The 22,410-nt window shown below is 57.2% G+C and overlaps 1 protein-coding gene across 1 annotated transcript; it reads left to right on the top strand.

Annotated features, from left to right (window-relative positions):
- Nucleotides 1-719: 719 nt before the first annotated feature.
- C1H1orf167 (chromosome 1 C1orf167 homolog) lies at nt 720-21,836 on the top strand. Its single transcript, XM_060295460.1, is given in 23 exon segments — nt 720-789; nt 1,869-2,051; nt 2,054-2,172; nt 2,211-3,060; nt 3,657-3,976; nt 5,161-5,320; nt 8,291-8,341; nt 8,800-8,844; nt 8,895-8,982; nt 11,112-11,173; nt 11,176-11,297; nt 11,816-11,979; nt 13,607-13,781; nt 13,878-14,032; nt 14,700-14,851; nt 14,854-14,907; nt 15,830-15,974; nt 17,013-17,263; nt 20,221-20,353; nt 20,624-20,742; nt 20,745-20,771; nt 21,118-21,215; nt 21,687-21,836. Coding segments are annotated over 23 exon segments (3,693 nt in total).
- Nucleotides 21,837-22,410: the final 574 nt, after the last annotated feature.

The following is a 22,410-nucleotide window of genomic DNA, read 5'->3' as shown; positions in this document are numbered from 1 at the left end:
GTGTTGGCTCTGAAACTGAAATTACGGGGGAGGTGCAGTTTCTGAGGATGACAAAGTCTGGGGGGACCCTGGGAGCAGGTGACTGAGGTTGGGTGAAGGACAGGATGGTGGGAGGTTAGAAGGTCAAGGACTCGCAGACCAGGAGTTGGAGGGATTGCCCACGTGCAGGGTGAAACCACCCAGAAGTTAGGCGTGTGCCGCAGAAAGTGACAGTGAGCTGGGAGCTGAAATCGTCAAGGAATAAATGACGAGGACTTCCTTCCTGGCCTGCCTGGAACTTCGAACCAGAGCATTTTAGAGAGGAGAGAGGGAGAATGGTCGGGAAGGGGCGACTGGAAGCAAAGAGGGCCCCCCCCACTCCTGCCTAGAGTTCTGAGAGAAAGAGCCCTCACGTGACAGGGCTGCTCAGGAAGCAGGGTCCACAGGGATCTGTCATCAGTGTTAGGAGTGGGTGCCGGAAGACACGAGAAAATTACAAGGGAAAGGGGTGGCACAGGGGTTGGGGAGAGGAGACCCCAAGGGGCCCTGAACAGGACAGCCGGGGCTGGGCCTCAGGGCAACCAGGGATGCTGGGGAAGCGTGGGAGTGGGGACCAGGGCTGGGCGTGGCTGGGTAGGAGGCGGGCACCCTATCCTCACCCCTCAGAGTCCCCCTAATCAAACAGGACCGGCTGCGGTGTGGACCAAGGTCACTGCCACCCTGGCTTTGCCCTGGAGCCCATGGAGCTGAGACCTGACACCAGCCACAAGGAGAATGTGCCCCCCAGGCCGGCCACCCCCCTGAGGCCAGGCAAGAGGCTCAGGGGGTCTGGGTCAGAGGTGGCAGGAGTGAGGTCCCCTCGGGTAGCAGCCCAGCGGCCCTTTCGCAGACAGGCCAGCCCAGGGCCTTGCTAATTCCAGAGATTAGCTGTTCAGGGCCAGCCAGGCCAGGACAAAATCTTCCAGCCTGGGGCGCGAGGGAGGGTCAGGAAGTCAGGACACGAGGTGAGGAGGGAGGCGCAGGAGGGGGCCTGTCTGGGGCCCCTGGCAGAGAAGGGGCCCTCACAGGTCGGTCTTCTGGCAGCGCTGGTGGGCTGGGAACCTCCCTGCTCAGGTTCCTGGGGCTTCCGGAAGGCCACCGAGCTGGTGCAGCCAGGAGTGGGAGTAGCCCAAGAACAAATTCAGATTCCTGTTTACTTGCCGGGCTCTCTGTGTTCTAGCTGTGTGGCCGTGGGGCAAGGCGCTTAACTTCTCTGACCTTTAGTTCCTATCTACAAACTTTCATGCCCACACTACCTGCCAGGCCCTCCCAGGCATCTCACCCGCCCCCAAGAGGCCTTGTCTCCCAGCTGCAGAACGGCCTGGGGGCTGGGGAGACCGGCAGGGAGGGAGCGCCACCACCTCGGGGCCAGAGCAGCCCACGTTTAGCTGTTTGATATGCTGAGTCTTGCTTTCACCCCAGCTGCGGACGCCCCAGCACCTCTTTGCTCAAGCTGGACACCAGGGAGCCGTCAGCGACACTTCTCTTTCCTTCACCCTCTTCTAGGCCTTCTCAGCAGACCTGATCTGTCTCCTTCTCTCCACCCTCCTGCCGCCCCCATGCCAGCCCCATCGTCTCTCGCCTGGGACCCCTCAGCAGCCTCCCAACTATCTCGCTGCTTCCCTCTGCCCTCCTCCCTGCCCCTGCCCTGTCCCTGCTCTGAGTCCCTGCACTGTCACCAGGTCGCTGCTCTGGCTCAAGACCCCCGGGTGCATCCGTTGGTCCACCTGGGATGACAGAGCTGACGCAGACCTCTGGAGCCTGGGCTCCCTCCCGTGTGGCGCCCTGTCCCTCCCCAGCACTGACCACCAAGTTCTCCCCCAGGACGTAACTGTCTGTCCTCTTTTTAGAGCAATGGAGACTCCGGAAGGGCCTGGCCAGTACACATGGCCGGTGGGTGCCCGTGGGCCAGGCTGAGAGCAGGGGGGCTGCCACCACACCATCCCCGGGGGCAGCGCTGTGCCAGGAGCCCTGCCGAGTCCAGAGCAACCTGACCAGCCCCAGCCTGGGCCTCGCCCTGAGGGACACGCCCGGCAGCTGACCAGCTCAAGCTTCCGACAGCAGAGCAACTTACAGCCCCTGGCCGGGAGGCCCCAAAGACGAGCCCAGGCGTCTGCCATCCAACAGAGCGACCTGAGCGTCAGGGAGACAAGCGTGGCTGAGTGGGGACGTCACCTCTGGTCGGGGCTCAGGAAAGCTTCTGGCCGCACAGGATGCCCGGGGGAAGCCCTCTACCCCGAGGGCCACTGGCTTCCCCAGCCTCCCGCCCGAGGTGGTCCCGGCTGCTGTCCACCAATACCCCCTGCCCAGACATTGGGCCCGCTGCAGGCCTGGGCCCGCTCGAAGGGCACACACGGCTGGACCCCAGATCCCAGTGTGTCCTGGGGGGCTGGACCTCCAGGCTCGTGGGGGAACCCCTCATCCTGCAGGACCTGGCTGCTCCTGCCCAGAGCCAGACTCGGGCTCCGTCCCAAGTTGCCATTCACCAGCTGCTGGCCTCTGTGCAACGCCTGGAGCGTGAGGCAGTCCGTCTCAGGTGCCAGGCATCCTGGGAACCCCCAGGCCCTGTGCAGCAGGAGTCCTGGACCAGAGCAGGCCAGATACTCCCTGCTCACCCCCAGCCCAGCCAGCCTGTTCTTGCTTCCTGGGATGAGAGGAGGAAACATACCCAAGGTTTCAGGGAAACTGCAGGTTTCCCGGAAGCACCGGGGGTCCAGGATGGTCTCTCAGACTCTCAGGCAAGCAGCAAGTCTGCATCACTGGAGACTGCTTTGGAGATGCTTCCCGGGGTTGCCCTTGACCCTGAGCAAGGGGTCCTTCCTGCCCACCCTGTAAGACGAGGAGAGAAGTGCTCCCCAGGGACTACATACGGCAGGGGACAGAGGGAGGACCCCCTGCTCCCTCAAGGGGTGGGCAGCAGGGAGGCCAGACTCTGCTCTTCAGCCTCGTCCAGTTCAGCCCGGGGCATCCTCCCTGGGCGGGAAGGAGGGGACAGGACCCCGTGGGAGCAGGTCGGCAACGAAGAAGAGAGGCCGGCTTCCGGTCTGCCAGACACGGCCCCCGCGAGGAGTGCCCTGCAGGGAGAGGCCAGAGGGGTCTGGGATGGGAACTGGGGGACTCAGGGTTGGGGGAGGAGGGCTGCCTCCCAGGAATTCTCGCTCCAAGCTGGGTGTCACTCCTCTGTCACCCTCCCTCAGAAAGGGAGGCTGTGGGCAGGCAGGCTTAGCAGGGGGTGTCCAGTCCTGCTTGCTTCTTGGCCTGAGTGCTGTGTCATGTCCCTTTGTTTTCCAAGAACGCAGCCAGAAACACTGTGAGCCTGGAGTCTGAGATAGGCCGGTGAGGTCATGGGCTGGGGGTGGGAGCCGGGGCCATGCTCCTGGGACGCCTCCTCTCCCATCTGCCTGCAGACTCCGTCCTGATGGAGATAAGGCCCGGATGGCAGATCCTTGCAGAATTTCAGGGACAGGGAAGGCCCCAAGGACAGGAACGCGGGGACTGCCGCTCCCGGGAATCCTAAACCTGTGAGGCTGTCCTGCATTCATTCCCCTGCCCCCAGGAGCTCTCTTGTCTGGGATTTCCAAGGCTAGCCCTCCATAGAGGGAAGTTCTCCCGGGGTCCAGCCAGCTCTCCTGCCGCAGCGTGGAGTATCACCCTCCATGCTGGAAAGGCGACGCGGGTGCTGCTGAGCCCCCAGCTCTCCCTGGGACTGGGGACCGGGCCCATCCCCTGGTCAGCCTGGTCTATCCCCAGCCAGCAGTGGCTGTCCAGATGTTTCAGAGCGTGGCGGCACTGGGTGCAGAGGCGGCGGGCAGTGGCAGCGGCCATGGTGCTGGGCTGCCGGCAGCTGTTGCGCAGGGGCCTACGGGCGCCGCGGTGGACACTGCGGCTCCGGGAGGCCCAGCTGGAGGCGGCGTGGGGACGACACACGCAGGCCCTGCTGGCGCGGACCTTCCAAAAAGTTAGGGGCCTCCAGGTTGGACGGTGGGGGGGTGACGAAGTGCCAGTGTGTCTGGGGAGGAGGCTCTCCTGGGGCGCAGTTTGTTCCTCCTGAGTGATTGGCAGTAGGGGGGAGGCAGCGTCAGCCCAGACATGACCGAGCTCTGCCTGAATTCAAATCCTGTCTCTGCCACTTTCCTTTTCCCCACATTTTCTCACTGTGTGAGCTTGGGTAAGTTACTTAACCTCTCTGTGCCTTCGTCTCTTTAGCTTTAAAATGGGATCATAGGGACTCCTCTGGTGGCGCAGTGGTTGGGAGTCCGCCTGCCAATGCAGGGGACACGGGTTCAAGCCCTGGTCCGGGAGGATCCCACATGCCATGGAGCAGCTGGGCCCGTGCGCCACAGCTACTGAACCTGCGCTCTAGAACCTGAGAGCCACAACTACTGAATGAGCGTGCTACAACTACTAAAGCCCGTGCACCTAGAGCCCGGCTCCACAACAAGAGAAACCAAGGCGATGAGAAGCCCGCGCACCGCGATGAACAGTGGCCCCCGCTGGCGGCAACTAGAGAGAAAGCCTGCATGCAGTAACGAAGACCCAACGCAGCCAAAAATAAATAAATAAATAAATTGATTTTTTTTAAAAAAATGGGATCATAATAGTACATACCTCTCAGGGTTGTTGTGAGGTTAAATTAATAAATATATGTGCCTATGTGCCTAGCACATAGCAAGCACTCTACCGTTTCAGTGGTTGCTACTTTTTGTTTGTTTTGCTTTTTGTTTCTGTTTGGTTTCACTGTGTGTCATGCGGGATCCTAGTTGCCCAACCAGGGATCGAATCCATGCCCCCTGCAGTGGAAGCGCAGAGTCTTAACCACTGGACCGCCAGGGAAGCCCTGGTTGTTATTTTTTACTAGCGGTTTGCCAGCCAGGACTAGGAGAGAACTTCTATATTCTTCCCTCCTTGGGAAAAGTGGTTTAAGAGGACCCAGCTCTAGGTTTTGTCTCCCAAGGAAAACCCTGCCTCTTGGGCTCTATCTTTCCATTCATTCATTCATTCTCAAAGAGGCAGGGGAGTCTAATGGTATGGTTCAAACCACAACGTCTGACTCGTGTCCCTGCCCTTCCTGGTGCCCGCCGCTGCTCAGGGTACACTTGAGGCTACAGCCAACGTCCCTCTTCCCCTTCTCTCTTGTCCCAGTGGAGAAACTTGATTCAGCAGCAGAAACAAGGGCAGTTTCACATCCAGGCTGGGCCAGGACCCCCATCCTCTGGGGGAGGCCAGGACCGAGGCCCCTCAGGAAGGAAGCCGGTGGTGGACACCGCCTGGAGAAGCAGGTGGTCTGGGACACCCCAGGTCGGTCAGTGTGACCTGGGAAGTGCTGGTGGCCCTCCCTCCCTCCTTGTCCCCCGTTTCCCCTCCCCCACAAGAGAATGAGGATAAAGCCAGCACATGTGGACCAAGATTTGTGCAAAAGGACGTCCATCACGGTGTTATTTACACTTCGTGAAAACTTCGAAACAGCCTAATACCCAACAGCGAGAGAGAAAATTGTAGTTTAACCATGTGATAAACATTTGGCAACAGTTCAATATGATGCTTATTGAGATGTTTTAAATTCCTCCCCACTCTTTTTTTCTTTATTTTTTGTTTCGGTAGCTTTACTGGTGTTCTTTCTAATCGTAACAGTAATGCATGTTTGATTTGAAAAAACATTCGAGATAGATGGAAGTATTTCAATCAATTTGAAAGTTTCACCTCCCTCCTTACGTATATTATTCCCCTTCCTGGAAGTAGGTTTATGGGTATTTGCATAGAATTTTTAATGAGAAGGAAAAGGGTTATGGCAATGTTCAATGAAAAACAAAAAGAGAATACAAAAATAGTACCTAAAATATTTTTTCCTATGAACATAAAACAGTGCATAGAAAAAGAAACCAGAAGCAAAAATACTGAAATGTTGCATAACAATGTGAATTACTTAATACCACTGAACTGCTCACTTAAAAATGGTTAAGATGGGGACTTGCCTGGTGGCGCAGTGGCTGGGAGTCTGCCTGCCAGTTCAGGGGACACGGGTTCAAGCCCTGGTCCGGGAGGATCCCACATGCTGCGGAGCAACTAAGCCTGTGCGCCACAACTACTGAGCCCGAGTGCCACAACTGCTGAAGCCCAAGTGCCTAGAGCAGGTGCCCCGCAGCAAGAGAAGCCACCGCAACGAGAAGCCCACGCACCTCAGCAAAGAGTAGCCCCTGCTCACTGCAACTGGAGAAAGCCCGTGCGTAGCAACCAAGACCCAACACAGCCAAAAATAAATTAATTAATTAATTTAAAAATGGGTTAGAATGGGTATCCTCGGAAAATCTACAAACAACAAATGCTGGAGAGGGTGTGGAGAAAAGGGAACCCTCTTGCACTGTTGGTGGGAATGTAAATTGATACAGCCACTATGGAGAACAGTATGGAGGTTCCTTAAAAATCTAAAAATACAACTACCATATAACCCAGCAATCCCACTACTGGGCATATACCCGGAGAAAACGGTAATTCAGAAAGAGTCATGTGAGGCTTCCATGGTGGCACAGTGGTTAAGAATCCACCTGCCAATGAAAGGGACATGGGTTCGATCCCTGGTCTGGGAAGATGCCACATGCCGCGGAGCAACTAAGCCCGTGTGCCACAACTACTGAGCCTGCGCTCCAGAGCCCGTGAGCCACAACTCCTGAAGCCCAGGCACCTAGAGCCCATGCTCCACAACAAGAGAAGCCACCGCAATGAGAAGCCCGCACACTGCAACAGAGTAGCCCCCACTCGCTGCAACCAGAGAAAGCCTGCGCGCACCAACAAAGACCCAACGCAGCCAAGAATAAATTAAAAAAAAAAAAAAAGAGTCATGTACCACAATGTTCATTGCAGCACTATTTACAATAGCCAGGACATGGAAGCAACCTAAATGTCCATTAACAGATGAATGGATAAAGAAGATGTGGCACATATATACAATGGAATATTACTCAGCCACAAAAAGGAACAAAACTGAGTTATTCGTAATGAGGTGGATGGATTTAGAGTGTGTCATACAGAGTGAAGTAAGTCAGAAAGAGAAAAACAAATACCGTCTGCTAACGCATATATGTGGAATCTAGAAAAATGGTACTGATGTACCTAGTGACAGGGCAGAAATAAAGACGTGTATGTAGAGAACGGACTTGACACAGTGGGGGAAGGGGAGGCTGAGACGTAGTGAGAGCGTGGCACTGCCATATATACACTCCCAAATGTAGAACAGATAGCTAGTGGGGAGCTGCTGCATAGCACAGCGAGAGCAGCTTGGTGCTTTGTGATGACCTGGAGGGCGGGAGGGAGGCTCAAGTGGGAGGGGAGGGCTTCCCTGGTGGCGCAGTGGGTGAGAGTCTGCCTGCTGATGCAGGGGACACAGGTTCGTGCCCCGGTCTGGGAGGATCCCACATGCCGCAGAGCGGCTGGGCCCGTGAGCCATGGCCGCTGAGCCTGTGCGTCTGGAGCCTGTGCTCCGCAACGGGAGAGGTCACAGCAGTGAGAGGCCCGCGAACCGCAAAAAAAAAAAAAAAAAAAAAAAAAAAAAGAGAGAGGGGATATGGGGATATATGTATACATATAACTGATGGACTTTGTTGTACAACAGAAACTAACACAACATTGTAAAGCAATTATACCCCAATAAAGATGTATAAAAAAATTCAAAAAGTAAAAAAAGAAAGTCACAATAATCATATCAGTATTCCTTAAAAAAAATGGTTAACATGGTAAATTTTATATTACGTGTATTTTACCGCTATTAAAAATACAAATAAATAAATAAATGTCATCTCCCATCCCCCCCGCAAAAAAAATGCTAAAATGGTGGTCATCTCTGGAGTGGTGAGATTAAAGGTGGTTATTTTCTTTGCCTCAATTTTCCATTCCAGTGATGTATTGTTTTTGTTCCTATTTTTAAATGAAACAAATGTGTTTAAAATAATTATTTAAGTAATATTATTTTAATGCATGTGTGCTGTAAAAAACCCTAATAGTATTGATGAGAATTCAGCAAAAGCAGAACCCTCCCCCCAAATCACTTACATAATCAGGAGTGGAACGTACTGTCTGGAACAGAACAGGGGGTGGCTCAGCACATCTTTGCTCCTGCAGGCAGGCGGCACTGCAGGACTGGGGTGGATGGGTTGGGACCAGGTGCCCTCCCTCTGCCTGGGCATCAGTTTCTCTCTGGGCAATTTTACTCTCAGTCCAAGGAGTCGGAGGGAGGAGGCGGGAGCCCAGCCGATTCCATTGTGTTCTGGGCCGAGGCCAGATGGAGGAGACAGGGGAGTCCAGATCCTGCAGGCTCTGCAACAGCTGGCTGGTAAGATGTGGGGCGCTGGGAAACGGGGGAGATGGAGCCAGGTCGGGCAGGGGGTCCTCAGTGAGTGAATGAGTGTTTATCGAGTATCTACTCTGGCAGCTTCCCAGACAAGATCTCATTTGATTCTCTCGTGGTGACCTCAGCAAGACATTGTGCCCATTTTACTGATGGGGAACTGAGGCACAGAGACATGAAGTGACCAGCTCAAAGACACAGAGTATGAGAGGCGTGCATCCTGCATTTGTGTGCCATGGACGCTGGTACAGGCCGGACAGAAGCTTGAGTGTTAGAATTGGCAAGTCCTTAGACATGACTCACTCGTGGGGAAACTGAGGCCCAGAGATGGAGAGGGACTGGCTGGAGGCCACACGACCTGGGGTCCCAGGAGTCAGTGGTCCCTCCTGGCCCTGACTTCCCCTCCCTTCACTCTCTCTTCCCCCTCTCTTCGTTCCCTGTAGTCTTCCTCCTGTGGTGCCGTCAGAAGGAACGGGCAGGAGAAGGGGGTCCAGGGAGAGGCCTCTGGGGCCGTGCTGAGGGCTCAGAGGATGGAGAGGCCGCCCCCAGGCCTGGTGCTCTCCTGCTGCAGATGCAGCCTGGGTGTCCCCACTGGACACCCGGTGCCAGAGGGCCTGGCTCTGCAGGTAGGGGGAAGTGGGAATGGGGACCGCCTCCCCTGAGGCAGAGGGTGAGATGCAGCTGGGAGATGCACTTTAAGTCAGTTCTTGACTCCTAGTGTTGAAATGATGAAAATAAGAAATGAATACATGTGCCATTTACTGAGATGCTAAGACCTGGCAGACACCACCCAGGGGCTGGGATTTAGTTATAAGCAAAGCTTCATGCCCGCTGTCACTGGCCCTCATGGAACCCATGGCCCAGTGCTGAGACAGGCAGGAAATTAACAATCACAAAGGGTGTGTGTGTGTGAATACCACCAAAGTTAAGTGCTGTGAAGAGAAGAAACACAGATCTACATGAAGTTGTTTTTTTCCTTGTTAACTATTTTATTACGGGACTTTTAATCTTACATAAAAGTAGGGGAAATAGGATAATCACCCTCAGTGTACCCATCGTCCAGTTTCACGAAAATCACCTCCTGAGAAAATGTGTTTAATCTGTACCCTGGCTACTTCCCCCAGGACATAATTTTGAGGCAAATCCCATGCATCCTACCATTTCATCTGTAAATATTTCTGTAGCATCTCTAAAACATAAAGTGTCTTTTAAACAACAGAACCACCAGGCCAGGATCACACCTAAAAAATGAATAATTCCTTAACACCAACAAATATCTGGTCAGCATTCAAATTTCCAATTGTTTTATAAGCAAATATGTTGTTATAGTTTTTTGGGTTTTTTGGGGTTTGGTATTTATTTATTTATTTTGTCTGCGCTGGGTCTTAGTTGCGGCACGCAGGATCTTTGTTGTGGCATGCAGACTCTTAGTTGCGGCATGCACGCGGGATCTAGTTCCCCAACCAGGGATCGAACCCAGGCCCCCTGCATTGGGAGCACGGAGTATTACCCACTGGACCACCAGGGAAGTCCTTGTTGTTATAGTTAGTTTGTATTGGGATCTAAATAAGGCCCACTTGCTGTCATCGGTTGAGGGGTCCTTAAGCTCTTTTTAATCTAGGGACTCCCCTCTGTTGTTTTTGTTTGTTTCTTTGTTTCCTTGCAAGTTATCTGTTGAAGAAACCAGGCTGCTTGTCAGGTAGAGTTTCCTACTGTCTGCATTTTGCTGATTGCATCCCCCGATAGAGTTTTCTTTTTCATAAATTTATTTATTTATTTATTGTCTGCGTTGGGTCTTCGTTGCTGCGCGCAGGCTTTCCCTAGCTGCAGCAAGCGAGGGCTACTCTTTGTTGCGGTGCATGGGCTTCTCATTGCAGTGGCTTCTCTTTGTTGCGGAGCGCAGGCTCTAGGCGCGTGGGCTTCAGCTGTTGTGGCACAACGGCTCAGTAGTTGCAGCTCGCAGGCTTAGTTGCTCCGCGGCATGTGGGATCTTCCCGGACCAGGGATCGAACCCGTGTTCCCTGCATTGGTAGGCGGATTCTTAACTACTGCACCACCAGGGAAGTCCCCGATAGCGTTTTCTATGAGAACTTTTGACAAAGGGAGCTGACCTCGACCAGGGCTCAGCAGAGATGGGAAGGGTGCATGGCTGACTGGTGGAGGGACAGCAGACAGGAGTGCCAGGCAGAGGGAACAGAACAGCATGTGCAAAGACCTCTGACAGGGAGAGGAACATGGAAAATGCAAAGAACGGCAGTCCAGTCGGAGCCCTGTTAGTATGGGGTTGGGGGCTGGGGTGCTTTGAGATGAAGTTGGAAAGGTGTGTAATGGTGGGTGGGGGACAGACCATGCAGAGAGTGCCTTGTTGTCAGTGGGGAGGAGTCGAAATTTGATCATCAGAGCAAGGGGACTGCTCCTGGCGTATTTTAGCAAGAGAGTAAGATAATTTGATTTGAGATTTGAAAAATATCACTCTGGTTACTGTGTAGGCACTGACTGGAGGGGCGGGGGCAAGTGGATGCAGGAGGGCAGGTAGGAGGCTGCTGAGGCCATCCGGGCACCCAGAAGTGACGGTGTGGCCTGAGCAGATGGCATGCTGCACCATCCCACAGCAGCCCCATTTTACAGACAAGAAAGCTGAGGCTCAGAGCGGTGAGTGGCTTGCCCAAGGCCTCAGTGGTGTGTCTGGCACATGGCGGGAGGCTGTAGCTGCAGTCATTACAATGAGCACCTGCACTTTCTCTTGGCTCTCCAGGTGCTTTGGGGCCTGGCAGCGGTTCGCACAAGGAGGGACCCGGTACCGGGACCACATGGCCAACCGCGGGCAGGGACCCTGAGGATGTGCCTGCAGCAGTGGGTGCAGACGAAGCAGCTCCAGGCCTCAGATGGGGCGAAGGTGACCCAGCTGTCCCTTTGTTGGCGGGAGGCAGGTGAGCGAGTGGCGGGCCGAGGGGCTCCCTCTCTCTCCCACCCCAGCAAATAGCATCACTTAAGCTCCTTCTGCAGTCGCCCAGTTGATTTAGGGATGCTCGTGGTGGGAGGTGATGGGATCGGGAGTTTTCTCGGGGATGCGGCCTGGCAGGCCTGGGAGGGTCCGGAGGGGTCCCTGGAGCAGCAGGCTTTGGTGGGCCCCATCCTGACCTCCATCATGAGCTCCTCTAGGCGAGAGACCTGTTCAATCTTCCACCTGGAAGAGATGGAGCCCCTGCTTCTGGGAAGCTTCTGGTCTTAGGGGGATGTACAGCTCCTGCCCCCGGCTGACCAAAACGTGACAGAGGAAGATGGGATCTTCCAGATGTCCCGGTGGGGAGGGCTTGGGGGTGGTGGGAGGGGGCAGTAGCCACAAGGGGAGAGGCCCTAAGGGGCCTGAGGCAGCGTCCACCAATGGCTTTGAGCAGAGGGTGCTCACTGGTTCATCTCTTGTCTGCTTCTCAGGGAACATGGCCCTCCCCAGCTCAGCCCCTGGGGGGGGCCACAGCCCACGGCCTGGGGGTGGTGGCCCAGGCCCAGGCGCTGCCCCGGGAGCAAGGCCGGCGCTCCTTGCAGGAAGCCGGCCGGAGGCTGGCCCTCCACCGGGCGCTGCTGCTCTGGAGGACGCAGCTCTCCCAGCGCCAGCGGGCGGAGCAGGTGTCCGTGAGTTTGTGACCTGGGGTTGGGCCTGGAGGACATGGGGTGGGAAGGTGAGCAGTCCTCAGCACTGGATGGAGTGTCCCATAGGGAATGGGCCACATCCTACTCCTCTCTGTGGCCCCAGCATGGGGCCTGGCACCCCGTGATGCCCAGCAGGCATGGGGCCGGGGGAGGTAGCCTAGGGACGCTGAGTCAGTGATAGAGCAGAGAGCTGTGGGGGACAGGGAGTGGTCAGGGGCACAGACACGGAGTCCTGCCAAGGTGGCTGGAACCTAACGGGGAGGTTGGTTTAATGCTCTTCTCCCTCCCCAGAATCTGGACCCACCTCTCACCCATCTCCTGGCTAAGGGGGAGGCCCCTGGTGGCGGAAACCCTGTATGTCTCCTCACCACTGTCTCCTAGCGTCTTGCAGAGGCCCAGGCTGCCGAAGGCCCAGAACAAATACCGTAAATGAATCAGTGAAGGAGCCACTTTTTCCCCTGCCCCCATTTGCCTTATTACACAGCTGGAGAAGCTGAGGCTCAGAGGGGTCAAGCAGCTTGCTCTAAATCACGCTGAATCAGGAGCAAGAAGTGAGACCTATAGTGAGACCTTGCGATGCTTTTATACAAGGTGGGATGCTGGGACTCAGAGCCCAGGCTGATGGTTATGGGTGAGAGAGCCAGTGGAGGTCAGGAGGGGCCAGCTTCACTGATGGAATGTCAGCAGGAATGTAAGCCAGCAGCTGCAGGGTTAAGAATTCTGTCCTTAAAAGCTATGCACCTAGCAGAGGAGCTCCCACACTGCGATCTATTGAAAGTCAGCCCTCAACACAAGGGGTTGTAAAGAAACAAACAAAAACCCAAAATAACAAACAAAAAAGAACAAAACAAGAAAAAAATAAAAACAAACCAAAAAAAGCTATACACCTGGCATCCATCAGCCCCACACCCACTTGGTCCACTTGGACCCTCAGTCTCTTTTAATGCGTCCCTGGACCTCTAAGGAAACTCAGTTCACCATGATCCTTCAGAATGTAGCCCTCCCTCCCCCAGTCTATCCTCTGGCCTTTGGGTACCGGGTCACAGTCCATAGCTCCCTGCAACATATCTGAGGCTGCCCTGTAGCCTGAGATGAGTGCTTGGATCCCAGGTCTGCTGCTGTTTGGAGTTTGGGGAAATGACCTTCCCCCAGGCCTCAGCTTCCCTACCTTTATAACCGAGTGGAGGCAGAAATACTGGTGTGGGCTCTTGAGTCCTGGGTCGCTGGGCCTGGGCTCGGCTCCACTCCGCATCAACTGTGTGGCCCCCATGCACCCAGGGAGTGTGGCGAGGATCAACCAGGTGATCAGGGCAAGTAGAGCTGTGGTCTTGGCCTCAGCTGCTCACGGGGGTCACCGTGGGGGCTTTGGAAAAGTTGGGGAGCCCAAGCCGCACCCAGACCATTACATCAGAATCTCCGGGGCTGGGGCCCCAGTGAGCATCGGTATTTCTTAGAGCCCCCGGTGGTCCTAGTGGGCGGCCCATGTGGGAGGTGGGGTTGCCCAGCTCTGGCCCAGCGTTTGGCTCACGGTGGCACCCTTCCAGCACCCCCAGCCAGGGGTGACGGGGGGCCCCGGCACTCACCTGCCCCCTCCAGTAGCTCCTTCTTCGAGGGCGTGCAGCAGCGGGCGCTGCGTCACAGCCTGAGGGGTTGGCGCCTGAGGGCGCGGGATCCGGGCAGCGCCAGGACCACCTTGGCCCCAGCGGTTCTGGGCGGTGTCCTGGGAGGAAAGGCCCTGCCGGGCTGCAGGACACCCCGCAGCTCCCTGGAGCAGGTGAGGGGGAGAGGGTGGGGAGGGCTGGGAAGGGGAGGGGAGGGGGGAGGGGTAGCAGCACCCAGGGCACCCAGGACTCCACAGCTCCTTCCCCAGGCTTCCCGGGCCCCCGCCCTCCTGGAGGTGTTCCGGGTGAGCTTTCTGTGGGCAGCTGGGCAGCAGCAGCAGGGGCGGCACCTTCTGCTCTGGCAGGCGCAAGCCCAGCAGTCCCGGGGCGTGGCAAGGTGGCATCAGCGCACCCTTCAGAGGCGGTAGGGACCCCTCCCCAGGACGGGTGAGCCATGCTGCCCACCACCCTTGGATTTACTGTTTCCCATCAATCCTTGCCCTTCCCACCTCACCCCCTTGGGGTCTGCATCCCAGAGGGCTCCCCTCACACCCCAGACTCAAATCCTCTCAGAGCCTCCTGCCCTCCTACCCTGCCCTGCTGAGAGGTGTGAGGTATTCATTTCTCCCAGAAATTTCACGGCTGTGGTAATCCCAGCTTTGTCCCTCACTGGCTGTGTGATCTTGGGCAAGTTGCTTAACCTCTCTCTGCCTCTATCTCTCCGTTCGTATGGGGGTAATAATAGGACTCACTCCAATGGGAATCAGCGAGGGAGGGGCATGCACATCCCCTAGCACAGTGCCTGGCGTTAGTAAACACTCAGCCCGTGGCAATGTTCCTCACTAGGAGCTGAGCATAGCACTTGGCATCGGGGGTCTGGGGTCCCACTGCATCCCGACCACCTGTCATTGTGACCCTTGGAGCAGCATTTAAGCCCTCCAGCCCCCAGCAACCCACCCTCCCCCATGATGGATGGAGGGAGAAGAGTCACCCCAAGCCCTCCCTGCTTCTGAGGGGAGGGGAGGGAAGGGGAGGGCCGGGCTGGCCCAGGGTGGCAGTGACCACCTGAGGGTGGACACTCCCCTTCCCAGCATCCTCCTTGGCTGGAGCCACTGGGCAACAGCCCAGGGGGCCAGGAGAGAGCTGGCTGCCCGCCGGGCCTGGAATCAGAGATGCAGGGCCGTGCTGGGCCTGTGGCGGCAGCAGCTGGTGCAGCAGCAGGAGACGGAACAGTGGGCCCGGGAGTGGGATGGGGACAGCAGCGACGTGCACTGGGCCACTGGCACTGCTGCTGGCAGAGTGAGTCGGGCACTGGGACAGGGCACCGGGGCTGAGGGGGGGCCCAGGTCTGTCAGGGACACCCAAGATTCTGGTCCTCTAGCACAGAGTCCAGTGATGGGACACTCCCACAACCCCCCACCCCCCCACCCCAGGTCTGGGTGGCAGAACAGGACCGGGGGGCGTGGACGCTGTAGGCTTGGGTTAACGTTCCCCACTCTTCCATTCCCTGGCTGTGTGGACTTTAAGTGTGCTACTTAACCTCAGCTTACTCATCCGTAAAATGGGGATAACAGTGGTACCCCCCCACCCCCGCTAGAGTGATTGTGAGAATTCTGTGAGACAATCCACACTAAGGGCTTGGCTCAGATCCCCGCTCCTCGTGGGCGCTACCATCATCATCACCATCTTCATCTTCATCCTTGTCACCCTCACCTGGCCTTCAGGAGTCACAGTGTCCTCAGAGCCCAGCACAGAAGGCGGGGATCACTGGGGGCAATTTTAGAGGCTTCTCACTCCGTTGCTATCATATCAGTGGGCTGGCAGGTGGGAATTTGGTTGTTCTGGAAAGTTCGTGTCCTGTCCACTGGGGACAGCTGCTTCCCCAGCCTAATCGTTGCCCAGGAACATTGACCTAGTGTTGCCAGACCTCTGTTTTTACAGAAAAGCTGGAAATCTGTATTTTTATGTGAATTCTCCTGACTCCTAAACATCGTCAAGAAATTAAAAAAAACAAAACAAAACAAAACTCTGAGTTGGTAGTCCTGGTCACCAGTAGGACGCCTGTAATGGGAGCATCTTAACCCAGACAGTTAGGCAGCCTCCTTGGTTCCCACTTGGGTAGAGGGCAGAAGCTGGCAGAGCAGGGGCCCACGGTTCCTTGGGGCCCAGGCTGAGGCTGCAATGAGCGCCTAGGGGCACCTCAGCATCTCTCTGGCCACAGGACAGCAGCTCCTGCGTGAAAAGTAACAGCGGTGTGTGCGGGCCCGCCTCCAGGGCCTGCGCAGGGCCGTGTTCCGGGGCTGGCAGGAGGCAGCAGCTTGTCAGGGACCCACGGCGGCCGGTCCAGAGCAGCTCCTACTGCAGAGGTGGCCGGGCCTGGGGGTGGGAGAGCGAGGGTCACCCCCACCCCTGGAAAAGCAGGGAGAGAGCCCAGGGATGGGAAGCTGGGTGGCCTCTGCAGCTCTAGGGGCAGGCCAGGCTGGAGGCCTGGGACCCGGGCATCATGGGCGTGAAGGGAGATCCCAGCCTGGAGTCAAAACCACCAAGCTTCCATTATATGAATTGTTTGGGAGGTGCGGGATGGCAAGCCCCTAACCCCACCCAATGCCCTGACAAGCCCCAGGTCTCCACCTCCTGGCCAGGTCAGACCTTTGGTTTCAGAGCTCACAGTTAAGATGAGGAAATCAGGGACTTCCCTGGCGGTCCAGTGGTTAAGACTCCGCGCTTCCACTGCAGGGGGGATGGGTTCGATCCCTGGTCAGGGAACTAAGATCCCACGTGCCTTGAGGCCAAAAAAAAAAAAAAAAGAAAAAGATGGGGAAATCAACTCCTCAAACAGCCACCACAAAGAGAGAGAAATCTGAAATAGAGATGTTCTAGTGACACACATATGCCGTTCATGGGTGCATGTTTAAAAGCAGAGGGGACAGATGACACCTTCTCCCACGGTTGGTTCTGTACAAACTGACACGCATTCACAGCGTCCCCACGGGGCCATTGAACCATTCACCACAGAGCGGCTGATGTTTTCTTGGTCCATCTGGGAGCGGGGGACCACATTCTCCTCACTGACCTCCTGGCCCACAGTGGCCTTGTGAGGGCAAGCAGGGCGTGGCTGCTCTCTTGGTGGAGGGGGACCTGAACCCACAACTGCCAGGTTCCTACACCGTCCCGGGCAGCACCTGCCCCCGGAGCGAGGGTGAGTGCGTGCCAAGGCCCCTAAGCGAAAGCCGGAGCTCTCACCTGTTATACATCGATCCATACGTTCTTAAGGCACAGGGCTGTGTAGCCAAAACTGTGAAGAACCCGTGATGGTTTGTGGGGAATTTTCAGGTGTAATTTTGAATTAATGTGACTTTTGACTGGGAAGTCGGCTGGGCCCCTTCTCTGCACCTGTTCTGCAGCCGCTTCCAGGCCTGGTGTGGAGTAGTGAGAGGCACAGGGATGCCCCGGGCCAAGGGTCCAGCCTTCCAGGATGGCCTGAGGAGATGGGCACCAGGGGCCACATTTGCCAGTGAAGCCCCAGAAGCTGCAGCCCGGCCTCAGGAGCAGCGCGTGGCCCAGGCCTCCTTCTCCTGCTGGAGAAGCCAAGAACAGGGACACCAGGTGGACAGCAAGCTGAGGAGGGCCGGGCCCAGCCGGCCTTCGTTGCAAGGCAAGTGGCCCCGGGCCAGTGCTGTGAGGCCCGCCAGCGGGCAGGAGAGAGAATCCAGGCCCAGGCCCTGTGCTGGCTGCTGCCCCGAAGCTGAGCGCCAGGTGGGCGCCCATGGCCTGAGGGCGGCCCCGCACTGTGCTTCCAGCTTAGGCCTTGAGCTCGTATGGGGCCAGGGTAGAGGGTATTTGACGGCTGGTGGCAGGTCTCAGGGGGCTAGGGGTGATGGGGAGAGGAGGTCCTGGTCCCTGGGGTCAAATTCCAGCTCTGCACTTTCCAGCTATGCCACCCCTCTTTGGGCAAGTCTAACTTCGAAGGTCCAAGGAAGATTACAGGCCTGCCTTGCAGGGTGGCCCCGGGGATTAGAATAAGAAATAACGTGTGCCAGTTCTCCGCTCAGCTCGGGCCAGACTCACACCAGGTCCTGGATGGTATAAATCAGTGCTCGTGGGGAGGATGGGAGGGAAGGAGGAGTTGGCAGGACTGCTTTCTCTGTGTCCCCTAAACAGGATGCCTGTCCCCATCGTGTGACAGATAATTCTGCTGCTCTCTGTGCCCATTTGAACGTGATTTCCCCAGAAGAGGGATGGGGGACGAGGAACACAGGCACGGGGCTTTGCCTGGAGGTCCCCCTCCTGCGGTGCACTGGCGGGGGCAGAGGAGGGCTCCCTACAGCCCGCTGTAGAGTCCTGGCCCTGATGGCCTCGGTGTGGGCTCCTCCCTTGCCGCCAGCGTCCTAGAGGCCTGCGCCCAGTCAGCGACTGGGGGCCATGTCCAGCGAACTGCCATCGCCCAGTTCCAGCGGGCTGGGCCCAGGCGCCTCCTGCGAACCCACTGGGCCCAGTGGCGGACAGCGCTGCTCAGATTGTGGCTGGAACCACAGGCCGAGGCCCAGGAGGCCAGCACAGCCCACCCCAGGCCCAGAGCCAGCCTCAGGCACTGGCCTAGGCTGGCCGCCAGAGGGCACCTCTGCTGAGGAGCGCTCCAGCCCTGCGGAGGCAGGTGAGGCCCGGCCCAGGTCAGGTGGGAGGTCCAAAATGACCTCGGGGCTACTGGCCTCAGAGTCAGCTTGATTCAGCCCCGATGGTGAGGGTGGTTGCATGCTTTTCCAGGACCCCAGCAGCCTTGTGGACACCACCCCTATGGGTTCTCAACAGCCTCCTGGCCGGGCAGCCAGCCAATTACAGGTCCATCAGCACTTACTGAGCACCCACTGAGCGCCAGCCCAGTGCTGGTCTGCTACAAAGAAGCACCCTGGGTCGCATCTGTTAGGGAGACAGACACCTCAACTCATTATAAGTCCTGGTAGTCTAGGATCAAAAGAGGTAATTGGGGTCAGTAGCAATTTTTTGTCGTTCTTTTTTTTTTTTTTTAATTAGAAAATGAAACATGCTCATTATAGAAAACCCAGAAAATATAAATGAAAAAATATTCTTTCATGACTCTCTCTACCCAAAGATGACTGCCAGTCCGTCTCCAGACCAGAAGCATTAGTTCTGATACCTGCAAAGGGTGACAAAGAGCTGGGTGGCCTAGCATGAGGGAAGAGGCCACAAGGAAACCCGGGCACAAAGAGTGACGCTGCATGGCAGTCCATTGCGGGACACGTCATTGCGGGACACATAGCCCCAGAGTTACCGGCAGGCCACAGAGTGTTCCTCAAGATGAACTGGTATCATCAAGAATCCTGTTTCAGGATTCAAACAAAATATGTCATAGACTCTAGAAAAGTTTCTAAGAAAAAAGATTAAAGTGGTTTGTTTTCAATGGAATTGAAACGGACTGGCTTTGGTTATTTGCAGAATCCACATATTTACCTATGTGGGGCTATGGCGACAGCAGATTCTGGGGTCTCAGGGTATTTTATTCCTAGATCTGTGTTTCAAGAGAATTTTATTTTCAGAGTATGTTTATAAACACTTCCATTCCATTTCTGTCAGCAAAGGCAGGCAGGGAGCCCGTTTACTGATGGAGAAACTGAGACTTGTAGAAACAAAGTGAATGTCAGGAATGGTCAATGGTAACTAGGGGGCTGAATTCCAGGCCCCCCTCTTTCTACCGCACGCACACGCGCGCCCAGGCAGCCCTCACCTAACGACGGGGGCGGGTTTTATGCCACCGACTCCCTTAGAGAGCCCCTGGTGTCCGTAGAGTGCAGTCGCTGGGGGCTCGGGCCCTGGAGTCAGACCACTCCGTAGAGGTGAGGCCTCAGACAAGTAATTTGACTTTATGAGGCTGAGTGGGGAGAGTAATGCCCACCTCACAGGGTGTACCTGGCACAGGTAAGCTCTGATTGGTGGCCATTTTTGGCCCACTCACCTTCCTGAGTCTCGAGCCATGTGGGAGCGTGGGGAAAGAGGCAGCGGCGTGTACTGATGGCCACACTGCTCTCGGCCTTTCCTGTCTCCTCTACTGGTCGGGAAAGGAGTCCTGCCAGGTCGCTTGGGCCCCTAGATGTCCAAGCCCATTGGTTCAGGGTTTCCTCTTTGTTCCCTCAGGCCTGCAGCTGCAGGCCACAGGCCACAGGGCCTGGCCTGCCCAGCCCCAAGCACCACAGCCCCAGTGGACAGAGGAAGCAGAGAGGAACGTCCCGGACTCCCTCAGGGAGTAACCAATGTCTGAAGTGCAGGGATGAGACCGTCACCAGCCCTCACGGGCCTGGAAATCAGCTTTGAACTCTTGGCGAATCTGTCTTATGTATTTACTGTTTTTCCCCACCCATCTCCTCTTCTGGAATATTTCACAATTTTGAGAAAACAATTACAATTTCTCCTGGCCCACCCTTTGGGGCCACAGCCCAAGCCTTTGCAGGAGGCTTGGGCACAGGTGGTGGCAGCAGGGACACAGCCTCAACACCATTTCTCGTTAACTCTCTTCCTAGGGCTCAGCTTCCAGAAGTACTGGGGGAGAGCTTACTCCCCTGAATGATGTGTTAACCTCTTCTGACGCCCCTTTGCCAGGTGACAGAGAGCCTCCCCTCGGCCCTGCCTCCCAGCTCCAGCTGCTGGGGCGAGGGTCAGCGCCCTACGGGGCCAGAAGGGGACCCAGCTCTGAGACCAAAGACCTCGAGGGCAAAGGCGAGGCCGAGCAAAGGTGTCTGGGGTGGGAGCAGAGTGTGTGCGTGGAGAGGGAGGGCTGAGAGCAGGGGTGGAGAGGGAGGGCTGAGGGCAGGGGTGGAGAGGGAGGGCTGAGGGCAGGGGTGGAGAGGGAGGGCTGAGGGCAGGGGTGGAGAGGGAGGGCTGAGGGTGTGGGCTGGGCTGAGGGCCTTGCCTGACCTGGGCCCTCTCTGGCCGGTGCTCGTCCCGCAGCATTCTGCGGACCAGGCCTAGGCCCGTGGCTCTGCCCTCTTTCCTGGCCATGAAGGGGTCGTGATGCCCTTTGCTGTCAGGACACACACCAGGGCCTCTCCCCTCAGGAGGAAGTACCTGCAGCGCTGGCGCCTTGAGGCACTGCTTCGCCGGCTCCGGGGTTCCCTGCAGGCCAGGCCCGGGCAGCTGCATGGCAGCGCTGGGTAGATGCTCAGGGGACGGAGCAGCTGGCGCCCACACTGGCGAGTGGGGCGGCCCCTCCCCACCCTCACGCTGACCTCCCATCACGTCCCATTCCCAGCCCTAACCCATGGAAACGCAGTCTCTGAAAGTAAGTTCAGGACTCTGGACCTACCAAGCCTGAAACCTCGGGAACAGGTGCAGGAAACTGCATTGTTAACACACCTCAGGTGACACCTCCTCGTCACATCCCCTTCCTCCTGGTGCCGCAGAGTTGCAGGCAGGGAGAGGCAGCAGAGGGGCTGGGGGCTGCCGGGCCGGGGACAGTGGTGGGCCCAGCTCGGGGTCTCCTCGTGACTGTCCCCATAGCTCAGGCAGTGGCACCTGAGGCGGGCCTGGTGACGGTGGGCCTTGCGGCTGCAGGTGTCTCAGCGATTACAGCAACAAGACGCTGGGTCCATTCCCAGGTACTGGGGGAGAGGGGGCGGCCCCGCCCCCCAGCAGGCCCTTCCTAGCCGTGCCACACCTGCACATTCCTGAGCTGCGGCCCTCCCTGCTTGGTGCCCCCAGAACCCCTTCTTTTCCAGGGGAGGGATCAGTTCAGTTAGAGAAAGCAGCCTGGATTCCAGAGCCCTTAATCCAGCTGGTGACCGCGTGCTGAGCACAGTCGTGGCCGTCACTGGTCCGGGGACGGGCTTGGCCTGTGGCACAGCTGCCGCTCACACCGCCTGTGTTGGGTGTGGGTCGCTGAGCGCCGCCCCGTGATGTGCACTCAGAACCCAGCTTCCCTGATTGCAGGCCTGTGCATCTGGCCCAGGGCAGAGGGAAGGGCCTCCTCTTCCCTCGGGGGCAGAAGGAGCTGGGCCCCCGGAGTTCCTCCAGCACTGACAGCACACACCCAGGAGGGAGCCAAAGAGTTTCCTGCTCCCTGATTCCAGGCCTTTGAAACAAGGCACCAGCGTCTGGCAGCCAGGGGCCTGAGGGGCAGAGCCAGCAGCAGTGGGAGGCCTCGGAGCAGGCAGGAAGCCACAAGAGCCCCTGTGCTTGGTGGACTTGGGGTGAAGCAGGGGGCCCAGCAGCAGCTGTGATCCGTTCCCCTGGAAAGGAAAGCAGATCGGAGCCCCACCCACCTGAGGAGTACAGGCTCAGGCACAAGGCGCTCAGGCCAAGAGCTCTGAAGGACAATAAAACACCCTCCTTGGCCCCGGCTGCTTCTCTCTGTCTCTCCTAAAGGCTGCCCCCTGCCCCACCCAACCAGCCCCTCTGACCTGCTTCCTCTGCCGTCAGGCCGCCCTGTGGACAACCGGCCGCCTCCACCCCCACCCCACCCCCACCCCCCGGAGCCGGTGAAGCCCCGCAAGCAGGGGCTGGGACAGGGAACAGCCTGCGTGCACGTGTCAGTCACAGCCCCTGGGCGGTGGGGCCTGAGGGCTGATGCCTGGGGAGCAGTGCCAGACAGACAGCTTCCCGGACAGGGTGCATGCAGGGGAGGGAGCGGCAGGCAGAAGGAGGTCCTGCCCGAAAAATAAGCCAGGAAGAAGTCAGTCCTGCTCGGGCCAACCTCACTTTCGCCCTCGATGGTAACAGGCAGGGCATCCCTTCACCCCTCAGGGCCAGGGGAGAAAAGGGAAGGCCAAGGGCTCCACCATGCACAAAGGTTCA

The sequence above is a fragment of the Globicephala melas genome, chromosome 1 (assembly GCF_963455315.2).
Source record: "Globicephala melas chromosome 1, mGloMel1.2, whole genome shotgun sequence".
Classification (NCBI taxonomy): domain Eukaryota; kingdom Metazoa; phylum Chordata; class Mammalia; order Artiodactyla; family Delphinidae; genus Globicephala; species Globicephala melas.
This window is presented reverse-complemented; position numbering and strand designations above follow the sequence as displayed.